Source organism: Podarcis vaucheri (genome assembly GCF_965113315.1).
Source record: "Podarcis vaucheri genome assembly, chromosome: 8".
NCBI lineage: Eukaryota > Metazoa > Chordata > Lepidosauria > Squamata > Lacertidae > Podarcis > Podarcis vaucheri.
This window is the reverse complement of record NC_138766.1, coordinates 74,689,134-74,707,616: the sequence shown is the minus strand read 5'-3', so window position 1 is coordinate 74,707,616 and position 18,483 is coordinate 74,689,134. Positions and strand designations below refer to the sequence as shown.

At 43.7% G+C, this 18,483-nt stretch overlaps 1 protein-coding gene across 4 annotated transcripts in view; it reads left to right on the top strand.

Annotated features, from left to right (window-relative positions):
• Positions 1-14,913, top strand: part of SYBU (syntabulin) — a 48,292-nt gene extending 33,379 nt beyond the window's left edge. For 2 of the 4 annotated variants that reach the window (XM_082235646.1, XM_082235648.1), the window contains 4 exons: positions 2,437-2,539; positions 8,037-8,243; positions 11,913-12,062; positions 13,088-14,913. In XM_082235646.1, coding sequence (XP_082091772.1) covers positions 2,437-2,539; positions 8,037-8,243; positions 11,913-12,062; positions 13,088-14,183 — 1,556 coding nt within the window. In that variant the 3' untranslated portion in view covers positions 14,184-14,913. The remainder of the gene's footprint in view (positions 1-2,436; positions 2,540-8,036; positions 8,244-11,912; positions 12,063-13,087) is intronic. The other 2 variants (XM_082235647.1, XM_082235649.1) reach the window with 2 other exon arrangements.
• Positions 14,914-18,483: the final 3,570 nt, after the last annotated feature.

Sequence of the window (18,483 nt, the reverse complement as noted above, 5' to 3'; positions counted from 1 at the left end):
CAACAAAAATATGTAACCGGTGCCATAAGCACTCCACACAATCTGCCGTTTATTTTAGTAGGTGGAAAAGGTTGACCTGGAGCATGGTTTTACAGCTCGTCTGTTTACTTCCATTTTTTCTCTCATCTCCTTTGCTGAACTCTCCTCCTTTTGGCCCCACAATGTATCTCCCCCCACACATTGTTGTAGAAGACACCTAGTCCATATTTAAAATGTCATAATATGTCTAAAGATAGAGAATTGAGGGGGAGTAGAACTACTTCTTTTATCAGGTACATCAGAAATGAGGGACCCTGTGTCCCTCTAGATGTTTTCAGACTCTATCTCCCAGCCAAAATGGCCTACAGCCAGAGATGAAGGTGTTTGTCATCTCAACAATATCTAGAGGGCAACAGGTTCCCCATCACTGAAGTACATCTTTATGCATGTTTAAAACCCTACCAAAGTAAGTGAGATTTAAAGCTCAAAACCCATACCCCTCAATTGTCCTGCTTTGAGTGGGACATCCCGGAATTACAGAAGTCTTCCAGCTTGTGACCTCATCCCGGGATGTCCTGTTTCAGCTCCCACAAGAGCACATCCTCCAAAGATGCCTGTTTGGGAGGGCCATTCTCTCGCGCAAGTCACCTGGCTTCCACAAGAGCACAGCCCCGAAAGACGCACACCCCGATTTTTCTCTGCAACATGTTGGAGGGTATTCAGATCCCATGTGCGGTGGCATGAAAATGGGAACACTGTGGGACTTTCTTACTTCTCAGCAATCATATAGGACAGGGCAATCCAGAAGGAGGAAGGAAGGAGGACAGGACAGGAGGAGGAAGAGCTAAAAGGCAGATTGACCCCCTTTTTATATATCCTTCTGGGTGTTTGTTTGTTTTAAACAGTTTTCCCCTTATTCATTCCAATGGGAGGGAATTAAACCTCACAGACTCCAGGGCTGGCCTTCATTACTTTCCAGTGTTTATGTGTTGGGGGATGGGGGAAGAGAAGGGCTTGGAATACTGCAGACCCACAGCTTCTCTTGGCATGCCCTCAGAACATTTTCCCTTTGCCCTGTCCAATGTTGAGGCGCTGGCTGGTTGCAAACTTTTTGCCACAGGGACGGGAACCCTTTTGAGAGTGAGGGCTATGTTCACTTCCTGGGGCCAGATAATGGTGGTGGGTGGGGCCAGAGACAAACGTGGGTTGGGCAACGACTCTACCTTTCATACAGTAGACTAGTTTCTTCACTTTGACAGATCCCTCTCTATCCTGAAATACAGGCCGGAGGCTCCCCATCTCTGTTTTATAGCAGTGGCAGTGTTCCCAGTGTCGCTGTGGCCCCAGGGCCATAGGATTGCTCTCCATGCGAAAATAACTCTGAACTGGATTGCAGCTATGGCATTTGCAGATAACAAGCCATCTAGCAGCATGTCTCAGGTGTTTTCTGAAACTGATCCAGCAAGACAGTTGGTTAGTGCTGCTCCTGCCGAAATGAATGGAATCTGCCCCAACAAATTACTTCACACCTTGGAACATATTCAGCATCTTATTCCGTCTTAGAATCATACAGTTGGAAGGGCCCATGAGAGTCATCTAGTCCAACCCCCGGCAGTGCAGGAATCTTTTTGCCCAGTATGAGGATCAGACCCACGACCCTGAGATTAAGAGTCTCATACCCCACCAAAGGAGCTATGTTAATTGTATATATGTATATTTTTTAAAAAAATGTTTCTTCCCGTTTTTGATTTTTGGTTCAATAAATGGCTCAAAGAAAGGAGGAAATACATGGGCTAGTAACCAGGGAAGATTGTTTAGAACCGGTGAGAGGTGTTCCACCAAGTGGTCCTGCCCAGAAATATGCAGCTGTATTTTGAGCTAGTCGGAGTTTCTGTACAGTCTTCAGAGGCAGCCCCCATGTACATTGCACTTCAGTAATCTAACAAGGTTTACCAAAGCTCTAGTTGGTGTGCAGGCCTCAGATGGTAAAAGACCCTCATCCTGCCTTGGAAGATGAATTTTGATATTTCTTCTTGTGTACTTTTGTTTCTTATTGGTCTTATGTGTTTTAAACTTGTATTTGTAAACCACTGTGGACTTTTTTTTTGGAGAAGTGGTATACTTCAAATAATAAAGGAAATGAATGCTAGAGTCAGCCTTTACTTATTGTAGACCTGGTGGAAAAGTAGATCTCGGCTGTTTCGAAACGTCTATATTGTAAAAGCCAAGCTTTTTTAAAAAAAATTCCAGAATAACGTTTGCATCCTTTTTCTTGGCTTGTCAGTTTTGGGGAAATGTGAAGAAGCTGAAACGGATCCACCCTTAACATTTTGCAAAAGTGCAGGCTTGGTTTCCAAATTCCAGTGGGAGAGGCAAGGAAGGATGGCAGTGATTCACCACATCAATCCTTGAGCTACGGTTTCCATCAGACATTTACTCTTCCCTTTCCTTTTCCAGGAAGCGAAGCTGATTTTAGCTCCTCAAGCAGTACAGGCAGCATCTCAGCTCCTGAAGTCCACATGTCTGCTGCTGGAAGCAAGAGGTCATCCTTTTCTCGCAAGTACGCAACAGCATCTTTGCCCAACTCCCAGCCTGTGAATGTAGCTTCTGTTGAAGATCGGCTTGTTTTGGTTTGGGTGTCGAGGATAGAAGCTGTAGGTGGAGGTTGACCAGGAGCCCTCCCCCAATTCATTTCTGTCTCCTCATGTGTTTGCAGATGTGTTTTGTGGTACAAACCAGAATCTGACATCTAGGTGAGGGCTGATATCTAATGCAGAGATATTGCTTCCAGGGGTGCCCAAACCTTTTTCAAAGAGGGTCAGATTTGATGGAATAAACATGTGTGAGGGCCGACCAAAGTTGAAATTGTTGAACTTTTTTTAGGACTTTACCCCAGGAGGTAGACTGCCACAGGGGCTGGATTAGGCCCCCAAAATGGACTTTGGACATGCCTAGCTTAATACCATCGTGTCTAAGCAGTGCACAACAAGGCTACAAACAAGATAAAATCTGTTTACATCAATCATCAAATGTGGGGAATCAACACCTGTTGAATGTTGCTCAGCAGCAGAGAACTGGCTAAAGGACATGGATGAGGAGAGAAGATACCTCTAAATTTAATGGCAAATCATAAAAGGCAGAAGTCATTTAAAAACAGCAGTGGAACTTAGCATCATATTTGGTTGGATAGAATTGTTTTCTGCTCCTGTCTAAAAGACAATAAGGAGGCAGCCAGGCAAATCTCTACATGAGGGATAGGCAACTATCTAGATGTTGTGGAACTTTAACTCTAGAGTTACGAGCTCCAGCCAGAATGGGCCACTGGTCAGGAATGATGGGAGCTAGAGGATTCCAGGTTCCCCATACCTGATCTAAATGTTTTAAGTATGCCACAAAAGAGGCTGTTCCTCAGTATTCAACACATTCCATTTTGCAAGCCAGCAAAGCAAAATGCACACAATTAGGATTCAAAACCAGGGAAGCAGCTGGATGTATAGTCCCTTAACTGTACCCTGTCAAAGCAATTAACCTTCGTCCTCTCTGGTCAGCACACATTTTTGGCAGTAATGTTTTGCCAGTGCAGCATGGGCTTTGCAGTCGGTTGAAAAGTTGTGACACTGGTGTAATACCTCTGTTGTTGCATACTAAAGGCTACGGGAGCCTCTGATGATTGGCTGAACTTGCCTTGTATCATAGAGCAGGGAGAAGCGACTCTGGCAGAGTCAGAGAGTCAGGCCATCTGGAAAGGGCTAGAGGAGGACTAGGAGAAAGAAGAAGTAAGGTCCTAGGGATACAGAGGCCCTGGATGGCATTGGAGGAGGGAGTTCATACTTAAACGAGAAGATACAAGATTTGGAAAAGCAGTAGCAACAGAGTGGATGGGCACTGCAGCTTCTTTTGCAGCAGTACTGCTTTATGGCAGACTTCACTTAGGGCAATTTACTACATTCTGCAGTGCGCAGTCTCCATGTGTGTATTGTGAGATCATGATCTAGTAAGTAGGGTTGGGCAATATCTGATTTCAACTTTGTGATATATCACCAGCTAAACATGGCAATATACTGATATATTACGATGTCTGAAATAAGGATGGAGTACTGTAGAGGCATTGGCTGGCTGCAGAGTTTTCCCCACATTGTGATTTTTGCATAGCACATTCACAATATATTGCACATTCACAATATATTGCCAAGTCAAAAATGGTGAAACCAGTATCATGATATGGACTTGAAACTGGTTTTGGATGATATATCACCCAGCCCTAACACACATCATGATTCGCAATATATTGCCAGGTCAAAAACTATGAAACTTATATCATTATATGAACTTCCAACCGGTTTTGGACAATATATCAATATATCACCCAACCCTACTAGCAACTAACTCTTTCTTAAAAGCATGTACGTATGGTGTGTTTATATATATACCCCCACTATGGCAAAGTTGTGCAGAATATTTCATTACAGAATATTCTATAATTAATAAATCATTCCTGGTTAATCACAGGAACTCCTGAGAACAATTTGCTCTGCCCTGGCAATGCAACGAACATCATCTCTCCCATATGCTCAAAACATACAAGCTGCTATCCTTGCTTACAGCTATGAAAACAAGCCCCAGCAAGTCTTGGGCTTCCACATTTCTAGGGTTGCCATATTTCAAAAAGTAAAAACCAGGACACCCCGAAAGTTGTTGAGCATTTATTTTTTTTACAAAAATGCAAACCCCCCCCCCAAAAAACCCCTCAATTTTTCGATTGACTTGCCTAAGATCCACCTGGACTGTGGTTCATCTTAACTATGGTTAGTTGAAACAAGTGGACTTCATAGACTATGGTCTGAAGTTGGCTCATTTCCACTAACTATAGTTAGGATTATTCACGTGCCAGAGTTTGGATGCTGCTGCAAGCTGCAATTAATTTAAAATCAAAGTGAAAGTTTCTGAACTCCCTTGAGGCTCGCTGAGGGTTTATTTTTTAACTTGAAAAGCAACTTTGGGAAGCTGTGATTTTGAGTGTTGGTTGGCAAATGCTCCATCCTTTTTCCACTGGCCATTTACCCCACTCATAATCAACCCCTGCTCTCCTCCTTCCTCCTGCAGGTTTCTAGCTCCATAATTTAAATATACCTGGAACTGTGTGTGAGGGAGACAGCTTGTGGGGGACATTTTGCAAAGAAGAGCATTACGCTGAACTCTTCAGAGGAGAAGCAGGATAAAAATGCCATAAACTGGCAAAACTGGCAAAACTGCCATAAACCTGGAAAATGCCCCTCTTTTAGACAATAAAATAAAATCCACTTTCCCCTCCTTCTAACAAAATTCTCCACTGAAAAAGCTTGATACCATAATGAAACAAATTTGCTGGAACTGGGAACTGGATTAACTTGAGTCGCACAAGTAACTTGGTCACCTTCATGCAGTTTCTCCTAAAAGAATTGCACCCTAGGATATTTGAGTTAAAGCTATTTATAATGATCTTTTAAAAAAGAAAAAGAAAAGAAGTTATTTGAGCAAGGAAGTGAAGAGGGGGAAACCACAGAGCCAAGCCTTAAAATCCCCTCGCTCAAGCTCCATAAAATATCCTTTTCAAATACATCCTTTAAGCCAACAAGGCAAATTATGCTTGCCAAAAATATCTCTGCTGCGCCATGTGTGCAAAATGCAAACAGGTTTGTTTTTTCTTCCTCTTTTACTGTTTTCCTCCGCTTGCCACATTTTTAGAGTCTTTAAAAATATATATATACTATTTGGTTTTGGTTCCTGTGGAAGGGCAAGGTGCAGTTGTGAGAGATTTGCTCAGCATATCAGTCCAGTACAGCTGTGCAGCTTCCACGACAGCTTTCCATTGTGTCCACATAGGCAAATCAAAGTGGGATGCTGCCTTGCTGCAGCACAACTCATTCCACCATCTGGTCTGTATAAAGTGTTCCGTGCAAAGAGAGAAGGAAAACCAGTTCAAACGCTTTCTAAATTCAGAGCTTTCTGCCTCGTGATTTGCGGTGTATCTCCTGCGTTTCCTCTGTCTTTCCCCCCTTTTGGGCTCAGCTCTTGCCGTCTTTGATCTTTTTAAAAGAAACGGTTTTGGGGTTGTTTGTTTGTTTGTTTGGTTGTTTTACGTCCAGTAGGAGGTGAACAACAGGTTTGACAGAGCCTGCTTTAGAGACTTCCCGTGCTGCTAATTTCCATTTATACTATTAACCTAATTTGTATTCCCTCCCCCCCCACACACATTGGGTAGATCCCATGTTAGCAGATGCAGTGGTGAAGATCCTTTGAATTTTGCTAGCTCTCTTAAATACGTAATAATAAAAAGGAGTGAAAAGTTCTTAGAGAGTAAAACAATAAACATGGCTTTTACAGTATGTTCTCCTAGAAAGTGAGGTTTTCAGATGCTATGCTCTCTTACTTTCCAGCATCATTTTGCAATATTTACAATGTGTAGATAGAAAAGTTGTTATTTTAAAAAGCATTTAAATTAGGATGGCGTGTGTAAAAAGATGAACATCTAAACAGGGTAAATAGATTTGAGACAGTAGCAATTTTACAACATAGTGGTAAAAGCCTTCAGTTGAAAAGTAAAGTCAAATATATCTAAGACATCTATTTTCTCTTTCTTTAGCCTTTGAATTACTTCCATGGACAGTAATAATGCTTTTATTTCTCCAGCAGTAGATTTATTGAACTTGTCTCCTGAGTTTCCTGGTGATGACTATAGAAACTTCAGGTCTTTATAGGACTGAACAAACTAGTTAAGAGGCAGCTAAAGGCTGCTTTAATCAGAGGTGTTAAATTCAGATTGACTGAATCTATCATAATGAGCCCTTTGCCTGAAATTCACTGTGCCATCCTATATATGTCTACTCAGAAGTAAGCCCAGTGGGGTTCAGTGGAGCTTACTCCAAGGCAGGTGTGCATGGGATTGCAGTTGTAATTATGGTTTGCCATCAATGCAGCTGTTATCACATCTCTAGTGGCTATTGCATCATAGAAATGAGAGAGCGTGCATGTGCATATATTTATTTTTAGAAAACCTGCATTATTAGTATATAATACATGTTAGAGCTACCACCCAATTAAAGAAATCTTAAGCTGATTCATTGCGTGAGGTTTAGCCAGTCAATCAGGTAATTAAATCTGCATAGGTTTGCAAATGGATAAAACAATAGCTGTGAAGAAAGGAACATTCTAGTCATTGCTGTTAGGTTGGACGCTTCAGATGTTGTTGGACTCTCATAATCACCAACCAGCATGGCCAATAGTCAGGGATATTGGGAGCTTGAGTTCTACAACATCTGGAGCCATAAAAGTTCCCCACCTCTGTTTTGGAAGATGCCCCAGCAATCACTGCCTTTGAATGAACTTTCCCTCTTATGTAGAGTGGAAGGATACCTCTTTGAAAGTGGTGACAATTACAGTGGTACCTTGGGTTACAGACGCTTCAGGTTACAGACTCCGCTAACTCAGAAATATTACCTCGGGTTAAGAACTTTGCTTCAGGATGAGAACAGAAACCGCGCGGTAGCAGCAAGAGGCCCCATTAGCTAAAGTAGTACCTCAGGTTAAGAACAGTTTCAGGTTAAGAACAGACCTCCAGAACGAATTCAGTTCTTAACCCGAGGTACCTCTGTACATGCAATTTTAATTACAGTGGTACCTCAGGTTAAGTACTTAATTCGTTCCGGAGGTCCGTACTTAACCTGAAACTGTTCTTACCCTAAAGCACCACTTTAGCTAATGGGGCCTGCTGCTGCTGCCGCTCCGCCGGAGCCCGATTTCTGTTCTCATCCTGAAGCAAAGTTCTTAACCTGAAGCACTATTTCTGGGTTAGCGGAGTCTGTAACCTGAAGCGTATGTAACCTGAGGTACCACTGTATTTTTATTTTATTTTTTTAAAAGCAACATTTAAAAAATGGATGCCCTGCCCAATTAATTTGGGATACTTTTTTCCACCAACCAAGAGGCTTTTATTACGGATTAATACAACTGACTGATTGTAACTCTGATGTATATTTCCCTTGTGCCCTATAACACATTGTTTTTGCTGTCTACTCCAGCCGGGGTCCCCACGGACGGAATAACGGAGCCTTGTCCTACAAGTCTGGATCTAGCCCTCCTACCACATCCCGCGAAAAGGACTTCCTGTCAATGCTGTGCAAAAATCAGTTGAGTCCCATTAGCACCCACCCGAATTATGAGGCTTCTTCGGCCAGCAGCAGCAATTCAGGCTCATACAAGGGAAGTGATAACAGCCCCATTTTGAGGCAAGTGAGCTTCTCGCAGCTTTTTCCTCTCTCTGCCCCGCCAATCACCTAAGCCCCGCCGTCCGTTCTCAGCTGTCATCAGAATCTCCAATTGTAACTGAAGATGTTCTTCGTTACATGGTACATCAGGCTCGTAAATTCTCTAGGCATTTCAGTGACATCCTTTAGGCATTTGAACAGGTGTGGTGGCAGTGACGACCCGCCAAACCAATTAATTTCCCTCCGAGGGAAGAAGCTTAGCAAAAGGCTGCGTATTCCTTGCTAACTCGACAGTCTGCAATAACGTTTCTTCTATACAACCCTGTTGTGGGATACTATAGAATTTAACCCTGCTTGCCATTGCCTTGACCTGCAGCTGCTGCAAAAAGAGCCTCTGGTGTTGTCGCATCGTGTGGTGTCCTTTGATGTGTGACCCTCCTGACCTTTGTGTGGCCACTTCTTCACTTGATGTCTTTACTAGAGGCAAATGGGTGTTGCTTGCTATCTGCTCCGTCTAGAGTACTTAAGTCTGCTCCAGGAAATACGATGTCCAGGAAGGGCATAGCTCAGTGGTGGAATGCCTGTTTTGCATGCACTAGGTCTCATCTTCGATCCCTGGAAGCTCCGGGAAGGGCCTGGAATGTGCCCTTCCTGGAGAGCTTCTGCCAGTCATTTCTCACTCCCCTACCACTGAACCTCCTCAACCTCCCATTTTTTGTCCCTCGCAGAGCATTTCCACCACCAATGGGACACAGCACACACACCCTCCACTGTCCTGAAAAACCTCTTAATCCCAATTTTGTTTTATTTCTTGGTGGATTTTAGAAACAGGCAAGATTCAATGTGGACGCACAAAGCATTTTTTAATTAAAAGGGTCGAGACTCCTTGCACTCTATTCACCCTTTCTTCCCACACAGGGTAGCCCTGTGCGCTGCCTGCCCCCCAGCAGCTGCTACGAGCTGCCCAAGGGAGGAGGCCAGCAATGGTGGCCATGGAAAGGTAACAGGATGCTCCCTTGCAGCCTGTCACTCAAGACAAGCGCCAGCTCATTCTCCTCCATGAGCCCACTGGTGAGGGGAATAGGGACATTCTGGGATCAAAGCAGAAGCCAGGATGGCTTTCGTAGTTCTGAAACTGTGCATGGAAAATAGGGACACTAGGAGGGGATGAGCTGGATGGACCAATGGTCTAACCAAGCATATGGCAGCTCCTGTGAACCTAATGTGAGGGTCGCAGCCATGGTTACAGTTCTTCTTGTGCCATTGGCCACTCAAACTCCCAAGGTCCTTCTGGATTAAAACAAAAGGCATCATTTGCTCACCTGGCAGCGCATGTGCTGCTCACCAAGCGTGCAAATGTTTTCACCCCTTCTTTCACGACAGTGAGCAACCAGAAGACTACTATGATTTCCACATTGGAGTATGACTACATTGTTGACATGCAATGGTGCGGTGGTGAATTCTGAAGTGCAGGCTCTCTTCCTGACAACCCCCAGAGCTATGCCCCCAGAGCCACTCCTTCTGAGACCTGGCAACAAAAATGAAGTTTTGACCAATGCAGATGTTATGGCTTCAATACGAAGCCATTTCCCCTCATCCGCTGCTCTTGGCTTTGCTGAACATCCACTCTGATGAAGAGTTCTGGGGGAGAGTCAGAAGCTTGCTCTTTATATCTGGTGATAATAAAGGGACTTGAGAGTTTTTCAAAATAAAAGCAGCGCTCGGCTACGCATGCTTAGCGTGATGGGCGGGTTTCTCTTTGAGAAAAGCCTATTTGTCTGGCATGCAGAGGACTGACAAATAGCAATTGCTATCATTTAACACTGGCAAATATCAATTACTATCATTTAACACATGTGCCTTTCCTTCTCTCCGCCCCCCCCAGCTGACCTATGAAATAAGTGCTGGTGGTGCTTTGTCCTGGCCTGTCCCTGCTTCACTACACCACAGGTTACACTACAGGTGGGGAGTTAGTCTGGGCACCGCAGTTGCAGGAAGCGATGTAGGGAGCCTGCTGGAAGATGCTCCAGGGAAAATGCAGAAAAGCAGCCCACTTTATTGGAAAACACTTAGCAGAATTAACTACATCTCTAGAAGGTGCTGAAAACTAATTAGCACATGCATGCCAACAGGTTCTCACCCCCAAAAGTGTTCCAAAACCTTCTCCGACAGCATCATAGTTGTGGATCCTTCCTGATGTTTCTGAAATCATTTGTAGGCAGTTTTTGTTGCTTTGTCGTTTACTTACTGGAATGGTGGATGAGACAATGTCTGCCTGCAATACAGGCAGCCAGAAAAAGGTGCCTGTCAACAGTCTGCCTCCAGTGTCAGACTGGTGGTTGACTCAATTACTATCATTTAACACATGTGCCTTTCCTTCTTCCCCACCCTCCTAGCCATATGTTTAAAAGTGGAGTTTTAAACCCTAGTTAAACATGCAGTCAGGCGGAGGGAGAGGAAATGTGGGTCCCCTTTTCTCTCCCCACCCCCCGGTCCATATGCTTAATCCTGGGGCTTTATATCTTGATGAAATATATGGTCAGAGACAGGGAGGTAGACACAGACTGCCTGCATGTCTCAATCTCTCCTCTCTTCTCACTGCCACACTGTCCCTTGGTTTGAGAGCCCTGAATCCTTCGGATGGACCTGATCTGTTCCAAGTAGATCTGGGGCTGCCTCAGTCCTATGCACCTGAATCCCAGGTTAACCAGGATCGTCCCAATTTGGTTTGGGATCCAGTACACAGGCCTTACTAGGGCCTTTTAGGTAGGAGGGCCTTTTTGGTGATGGCACCCAGATCGTGGATGTTGCCCTCTAGGTGTTGAACTGCAGTCCCCATCATCCCTGAACATTGGGATTAACCTTGAATTTTCAGAACCTTGAACCTGGCCCAGTAACACATGGGAAGCTTTAAGTAGCTGAAATATTTGTTGATGGCATCTGTCCCCATCAACAGTTTAGCCTCAGCAATTTGCACCAACTGGGACTTCCAAGGGTAGTCTCCCACATGTAGCACTGTTTATTATGAGTTAGTTTATACTTTTATATTCCACCTTTCCTCAATAAGCCCAAGGTGGCCAACATCAGACATAAGCAACCTTTAAAAAACAACTTGACCACACCAATAAATAGTGACGTCATCATTATCATCATTATTAAGTTTGTTGTTATTATAACCTCACTTCACTGTAAGGTGCCAGGGTGGGTTGCAATATTAAAACACAAAATTAAAAACAGTTTAAAACAACTTGCAATTACAAAAATACAATAGAGGAGCCATAAACGATAAACAACTACCTGACATTCAGAAGACATCTTAAGGCAGCCCTGTTCAGGGAAGTTTTTAATGTATGATATTTTAGTGTTTTTTTGGTTTCTATGGAAGCCGCCCAGAGTGGCTGGGGAAACCCAGCCAGATGGGCGGGGTACAAATAATAAATTATTATTATTATTATTATTATTATTATTATACCACATTACGAAAAAAGATATATTAAAATACATCCATCATCAGTAATGACAGTTGTTTAACCTCAGCAATTTAAAACAGCTTCAAAAAGGGAACAACCATTTCAGTGCAACTTATTCCCAGGTAAGTCTGTGTAGAATTGCAACCTAAATCACCAGTTCTTGCCTTAAGCAGAATGTAAACATAAAATTTGCAGGCACAACAACATTTTTCTGTTGTAGGCGGCCGGCAAGATACACCTCTTGTGGAGAGAACCACGGCATCAAACCACCTAGCCCAGAGCAGTATCTGACCCCTCTGCAGCAAAAGGAAGTTACAGTGAGGCACCTGAAAACAAAACTGAAGGAATCTGAGAGCAGACTGCAAGAAAGGTAAGAGTTTCTACTAATAGGGCCTTTTCAGTGATGGCACCCTGATTTCAGATGCCCTTCTCAGTGAAGCTTGCTTAACATGTACATTAAGCGGCTTTAGTGCTGGGGTAGCCAACATGGTTCCCTGCAGATACTGTTGGACTACAACTCTTATTATTCCTGACAACGAGGAGTCCATCACATTGGCTACCCTGGGTGAATGCATGGATGGCCTTCAAAACATTGCTCCCATCTTCCTGGATCATTGGCCTTGCTGGCTGGGGGCTGATGCAAGATGGATTTTACCCCCTCCAATCTGCCCCAGAGACTTGGAGAAAGCCTCCAGAACTGATTTGAAAGAAGGGGGGCAGGAGATTGTGGGGGGTTGGAATTGAAGGGGACTTTCATTCACACCACATTGGGTTTCATCCACAACATTCTTGCTTAAACATAAGAACAATCAATGGCCCAAGAAACAGTTATATCATGGGTAGGCAAACTAAGGCCCAGGGGCCGGATCCAGCCCAATCGTTTTCTAAATCCAGCCCACAGACGGTACAGGAATCAGCATGTTTTTACATGAGTAGAATGTATTCTTTTATTTAAAATGCATCTCTGGGTTATTTGTGGGGCATAGGAATTCATTCATTTCCCCCCCTTCAAAATATAGTCCGGCCCCCCACAAGGTCTGAGGGACAGTGGACCGGCCCCCTGCTGAAAAGGTTTGCTGACCCCTGGTTTATATGATAGTTTTGCTGTTATAAAAGCCAATTTCTTGATATATGGGTATCTCTACTCTACCACAGGAGTAGGTAACATGGTGTGCTCTCACCATGATTGTCAGAGATGATGGGACTTGTAGTCCAATAGTATCCAGAGGAGTTAACCATGTCTATGAGCTGACCATGTCTGATTCAAGCAGAAAACCTCTACCTTCCTTCATTCATCTTGTTCACCATGTCTTTTCCCTCCTAGCTTGGTAACCTCAAAAGGGCAGGTTCTCCTCACAGGAAATGATGCCTTGTTTTGTTTTGCCCTCCATTCAGAGAAACAGAAATCAAGGAACTCAAATCTCAACTCGCCCGCATGAGGGAAGACTGGATTGAAGAAGAGTGTCATCGGGTGGAAGCCCAGCTTGCCTTGAAGGAGGCAAGGAAGGAGATCAAACAACTCAAGCAGGTTATCGAAACCATGAAGAACAGCTTGGCTGAGAAAGACAAAGGGATTCAGAAGTATTTTGTGGACATCAACATCCAGAACAAGAAGCTGGAGACCTTGCTCCAGAGCATGGAAATGGCACAAAACGGCTCTTGTCACGAGGATCACAGCCTAGATTATGTGTGTGGGTCACCTGATAAGTCTTTGACTCCGAGTGTGGCCTACTCCAAAATGGCTGACAGCATGCTCATGGAAGACCACTCTGTGGAGGATATGGCAGATAGCGGTGTATTGCTTAGTGACGACGTGGCCAATGGAAACGATGTATTTGAAGAGACAGCGATGGACGCCACACTCGAACTCTTTACACCTTCCCCCTTAAACCATTTGGATCTCGTTAAAAACCTCACAAACGCCAAAGAAGAAGATGACAGCCACAGCCATAGTTTGGCCATGGAGCAGGCAGTTCAGGCTGATGTGTTGCTGTACAGCTCAAGCATGGAGCAGCTGATTCAGAACATATTCAAGGCGCATGAGGGACGCCCCATCAGCCCTTCTTCAGCTTCGAAAGAATCCGACGGATCTGGTCTCGAAAGCATCACAGACTTGCTCGTGGACTTGACTCCATGCGATCCGAATTCCGCTATCCTTTTATCCCCGCTGGAGTCGGCACACGATGCTGTGGATTCTAGGTATTACGAAAACAGAGTCATGAAGGAACTGGACTTCACAGACTGTCACGCCGAAGGCTTTGGGAATGTCACGAAGTTGTCCGAGAGGAGGGTTGTGAAAAGATACTGGAGCAGCAGCTTCTTTGTTGATGCTTTGGCTGTAGCTGCTCCCATCCTGCCAACGGTAATGTGGATGTTCAGTACCCAGCGAGGAGGGACTAACCCTGTCTACAATTTCGGAGCATTGCTTCGAGGATGCTGCTTGGTTGCCTTGAATTCTCTCCGCCACGTACCCATCAGCGTCCGACCCTAGAGGGAATTCTCCTGTACAGTTGTGCCAAGAGGCTGAGTTCTGGTGGGTGTGGTTCTGGTTGCGTGAATATAATGTTGGGTTCTGTCCGTCCTGCTCCTAAATGTTTGATTTGCACTATATTTAGTTCAGAACATGTTCATTGTTTGAAACTGAAGAAGAAGAAGGTGGCACGGAGACTGTCTGCCGCTAAATGTAAGCGCAAGTGCATTTTTATTTTTATTTTTTAAAAGAAGCATGCTAAGCACTTCTCGTTCTGTCGTCGGATGTGTGGATTGTGATACCAAATTGTTTTCAGATGGGAGGGGAAAGTACACTCTTACAAAGGCAGCTTACATAAGCCTCGCATGTACTGTCTGTCTGTGCTTCTTTGTGGTGCTTTAATTATGTAATCGCCCCCTGCATTCCACTGATCCTGTGTACAAGGGGACCGTAAACCAAAAATTAAAAAGAGAGGGGGAAATGTTATTGCAGATGGGTGGGTGGGTGGGGAGTCTTGAATCTTGTTATTAACCACGTTTATAAATATGATTGTGAATATATTTTATGAAGTCTGTTCAAAGTCTTAAATGAAGTCTTACTCGGAACGTACTGTTGTCACACAAGTGTATGAAGGAATATTTTAAATGTATGTGTACTAACTTATTTTTTTTCTTGTTAAATAATCTTTTAAGGAAAAAGAAGAAGAATGCTTTATAATCACAAGCTATAAGTAAAGCATGTTGAAACTGAACTGGTGTCTTTGATTTAGCTGGGCATGGGTCATGGGTGCTCGCCTCAGTTAAAAAAACAAGTAGGGATTACACAATGTGTAGCCAGGGGCTTCGGGCCACAAGATGTGCTTCGACTACAGTTCCCAGCAGCACCGGCTGCCATGCTCAATGGAAGATATGGTAACCTTAGGCCCTCCCAATGTTGGTTTGTGTCATGAAATTTATACACCACTTGAATGCGGAAAAATAAAACCCCTCAAGAGGATAAAACAAGAAAACCAAGAAAAATGTACAACTGTACTTTAAAACATACAAAAGTAAAAATACTAAAACAGATTAAAATTACCTCAACTTCCTAAGCATCTGGGTAGGCTTGTCTAAAGAAGTTGTTTTTTAGCAGGTGCCGGAAAGAGTGGTGATCTCAATAGTCAGGATGCAACACTAAACAATCAGGTTCTTACAAATGCAAAACGGGCATTACATGGCACCTGTAGTAGTCTCAGTTCGGCTGATTGAAGCAATCAAGTGGGCACACATTGGGTAAGGTATTGTAGGTAAACTGGTCCCAAGTTGTTAAGGGCTTTAAATATTAATAGTAACCTCCTGAACACAGCCTCTTCCGATTCAGATATTATGGAGAAATAGAATTGAATACAGTACCCCTCAGTTCCAGTTCCCTGCCGGTGGTATCAAATGATCAAGATCAATAAGCAGGAGCCAGTCACACTCCCCCTGTCCTGCTCTACATCAAGGCAACCAAGGGCAACTTAGCTCCATGGCCAGGACTAGACCCAGATTAGGATGGATCTAAATAATCCATGGGGTGTCCTCCAAGATTGCCTGCAGCTGCCTGACCACAGTCCTTCTCTCAAAAGGGGGTATTTGCAATTCGCCATTAGCTATTCCAATCTAAAGGATCCAGGGATGGTGAGATTTAAAGTTCAGCAACATCTGGAGGGCCAGATCCCTCCCATCTGGTCAGTGGTCAGGGAAGGCAGGTGACACCCAACATCTGGAGGCCCACAGACTCCACAGCCATAGTTTAGGCACTTGTCAATGTTATTGCTTTTGCTCATCTTGAAGCAAAGCAGCATACAGGTGCAGTTATGGTTCCTATCACAACCAAAGAAGAGAAAGACCTTGTTCATTATCACTTATAGCATTCAGCACCCACCCTCATCTTTACCACCTTCAGGTAAATTAGGCCTGGGAAACTTGTGAGTTGTCTGCAGAGATGCAAGGAGTTTCGCAGCTGAGCTAAGGGCAGGAAACCGGTTTGTTTTAAACATGGATATGAAGTGGGAAATATAGGATGACCTTTCGCACAAAGGGTAAATACACGTGTACATTGAATTGAACTTTCCTCCTGGTGTCATACACTGCCCTTAGTTAAGACTCAGGATACTGAAAATGAGTCCTACTGGAGCAAACAGCATCTGGGGTTCAGGGAAAGGTAATCAGTGAGCATTCTTAGTTGCTGTCTGCTCATTTCCCCATCCTTTCCCTCTAACCACCACCCTGGTTCTGGCTAGCCTAATAAAATCCTGCTAAAAGCACAGGGGAAATTCCTTGCCCAGTTCTGCTTACAATGACTGTGGCAGAGAGAGTAGGTTTATGGGGTTCTAGTCACACTGTTGAATTCATTTACTTTATATAGCTGTCCTCATAAGAGGAAGTTTCTGGACAATTCACAAAGCCGAAAGAAAACCCCACCCCACAGTAAAACAATAATATGTATGGCTAACTAGGTGGGACTGTGAAAAGGAATAAATATCTCGTTCAGACCAATGCACTGAAGATGTACTTTCTTATTAAAGGACAACGTCTGCCTCTCCACATCTTCCCACAAAAGCCACTTTTATAAAACTTCATTTTTTCTTTTCTAAGAGACTGAGTGGGTCAAGTAGAGAGTGTAGCCAAACAACATTCCCTTAAAGCATGTAAGAAACAAATTCCACTGGTTTTATTTTATATTCAGCAAATATTCATACACATCCTTCATGTACAAAACCCAGAGTTTAATTACCCAAGTAATATAACCACCAGGACAACAAAAAACAATAATCATTATATTGGCCAAGATATTATTCAGGGACCCTAGTCTATAGACTATTTACAACTGAAATCAATTCACTCTTTTGGGAAAATTATGTATTGGGACTGTAAGATTTAACCTATTTAGTTGGTAGATAACTAAAGATTTGGGAACCAATTTAAATCTGAGGGCAAATTAACTGGGGGATAGACTGATTAAAGGCATATTTTAGGTGTTGCTGTAATAGAAATGAAAAAAGGATTCTTTCAAAAAATTGCTGTGATCCAAATAAAATTAATTGCTACTAAATCCCATTAATTACTGACAAATGCTTACATATTTCCTGTAATGGGTGACTATCCTGCTGGGAAAGGGAAAGGGAAAAGACCACTGGATGGTTAAGCCCAGTCAAAGGTGACTATGGGGTGCGGCACTCATCTCGCTTTCAGGCTGAGTGAGCTGGCGTTTGTCCACAGACAGCTTTCCAGGTCATGTGGCCAGCATGACTAAACTGCTTCTGGCACAACGGAATACCGTGATAGAAGCCAGAGCACATGGAAATGCTATTTACCTTCCCACTGCAGCTGTAACCTATTTATCTACTTGAACTGGTATGCTTTCAAACTGCTAGATTGGCAGAAGTTGGGACAGAGCAATGGGAGCTCACCATGTCATGCAGATTCGAACCACTAACCTTCTGATCAGCAAACCCAAAAGGCTCCGTGGTTTAGGCCATAGCACCACCCGCATCCCTTATACACTCCAAAACATTTGATATGGCAGCCAACCTGGCCAGTGATACACATTAAAATCTAATGAAGGAATCTTACCTCCGTTAATCTACACAACAAAGGTAAAATGTAGGCTGGCCCTCAGCACAACCACCAATGCCCCTATTTCAGAAGTGGCAAGTTAAACATGGAATGATGAGTTCCTAAGCAAGCAACCTGGGAAAACAGGAGTCCATATAAGTTTTTCCAGCTGCCTTCAGCTTTGACAAACAGCCCAAGGATTGGCTCAGCATGCTAAATTAAGCGATACATACTAGAGCAATTCATTCCTGTGCAATCAACTGCCCATTTTTTCCTTAGTGAGGCCAGCTTCAAGTTGATCTGACAACTCAATATTTCCATGTGACACACTCTTCAAAGTTTTGGATGCTTGGCATAGATGCAATGACCCTTCATTACCAGGAAAGGAAAGGCTTCTTTGCACTTAGGCTGGAAGAAACCTGATCACATGCATTGGAGAACAGTCCAGCTTTGTAGGTGGAGGGAAAGCCCATCTGGCTGCTGGGACTTACACAATTGCCTCGCCCCTGAGACTTCAGCATATCAAAGGAGTTTTGTGCCCTTAAAACTTGGATTTCAAAGTTCAGAAGCAGCCACTGATATATTAATCTGCATAAGCAATGCCTAGATCACCACCCAAGAAGTTCTGGAATTTTTCATGAAAGCAGGCAGACACCTGTTGCCTATGTTTGGGAAGTAGAAGTTGCTATCTCAGCTTAACCTTCCAGCAGGGCTTCTGTCTTGGGAGTTTAAAGATGCAAGAA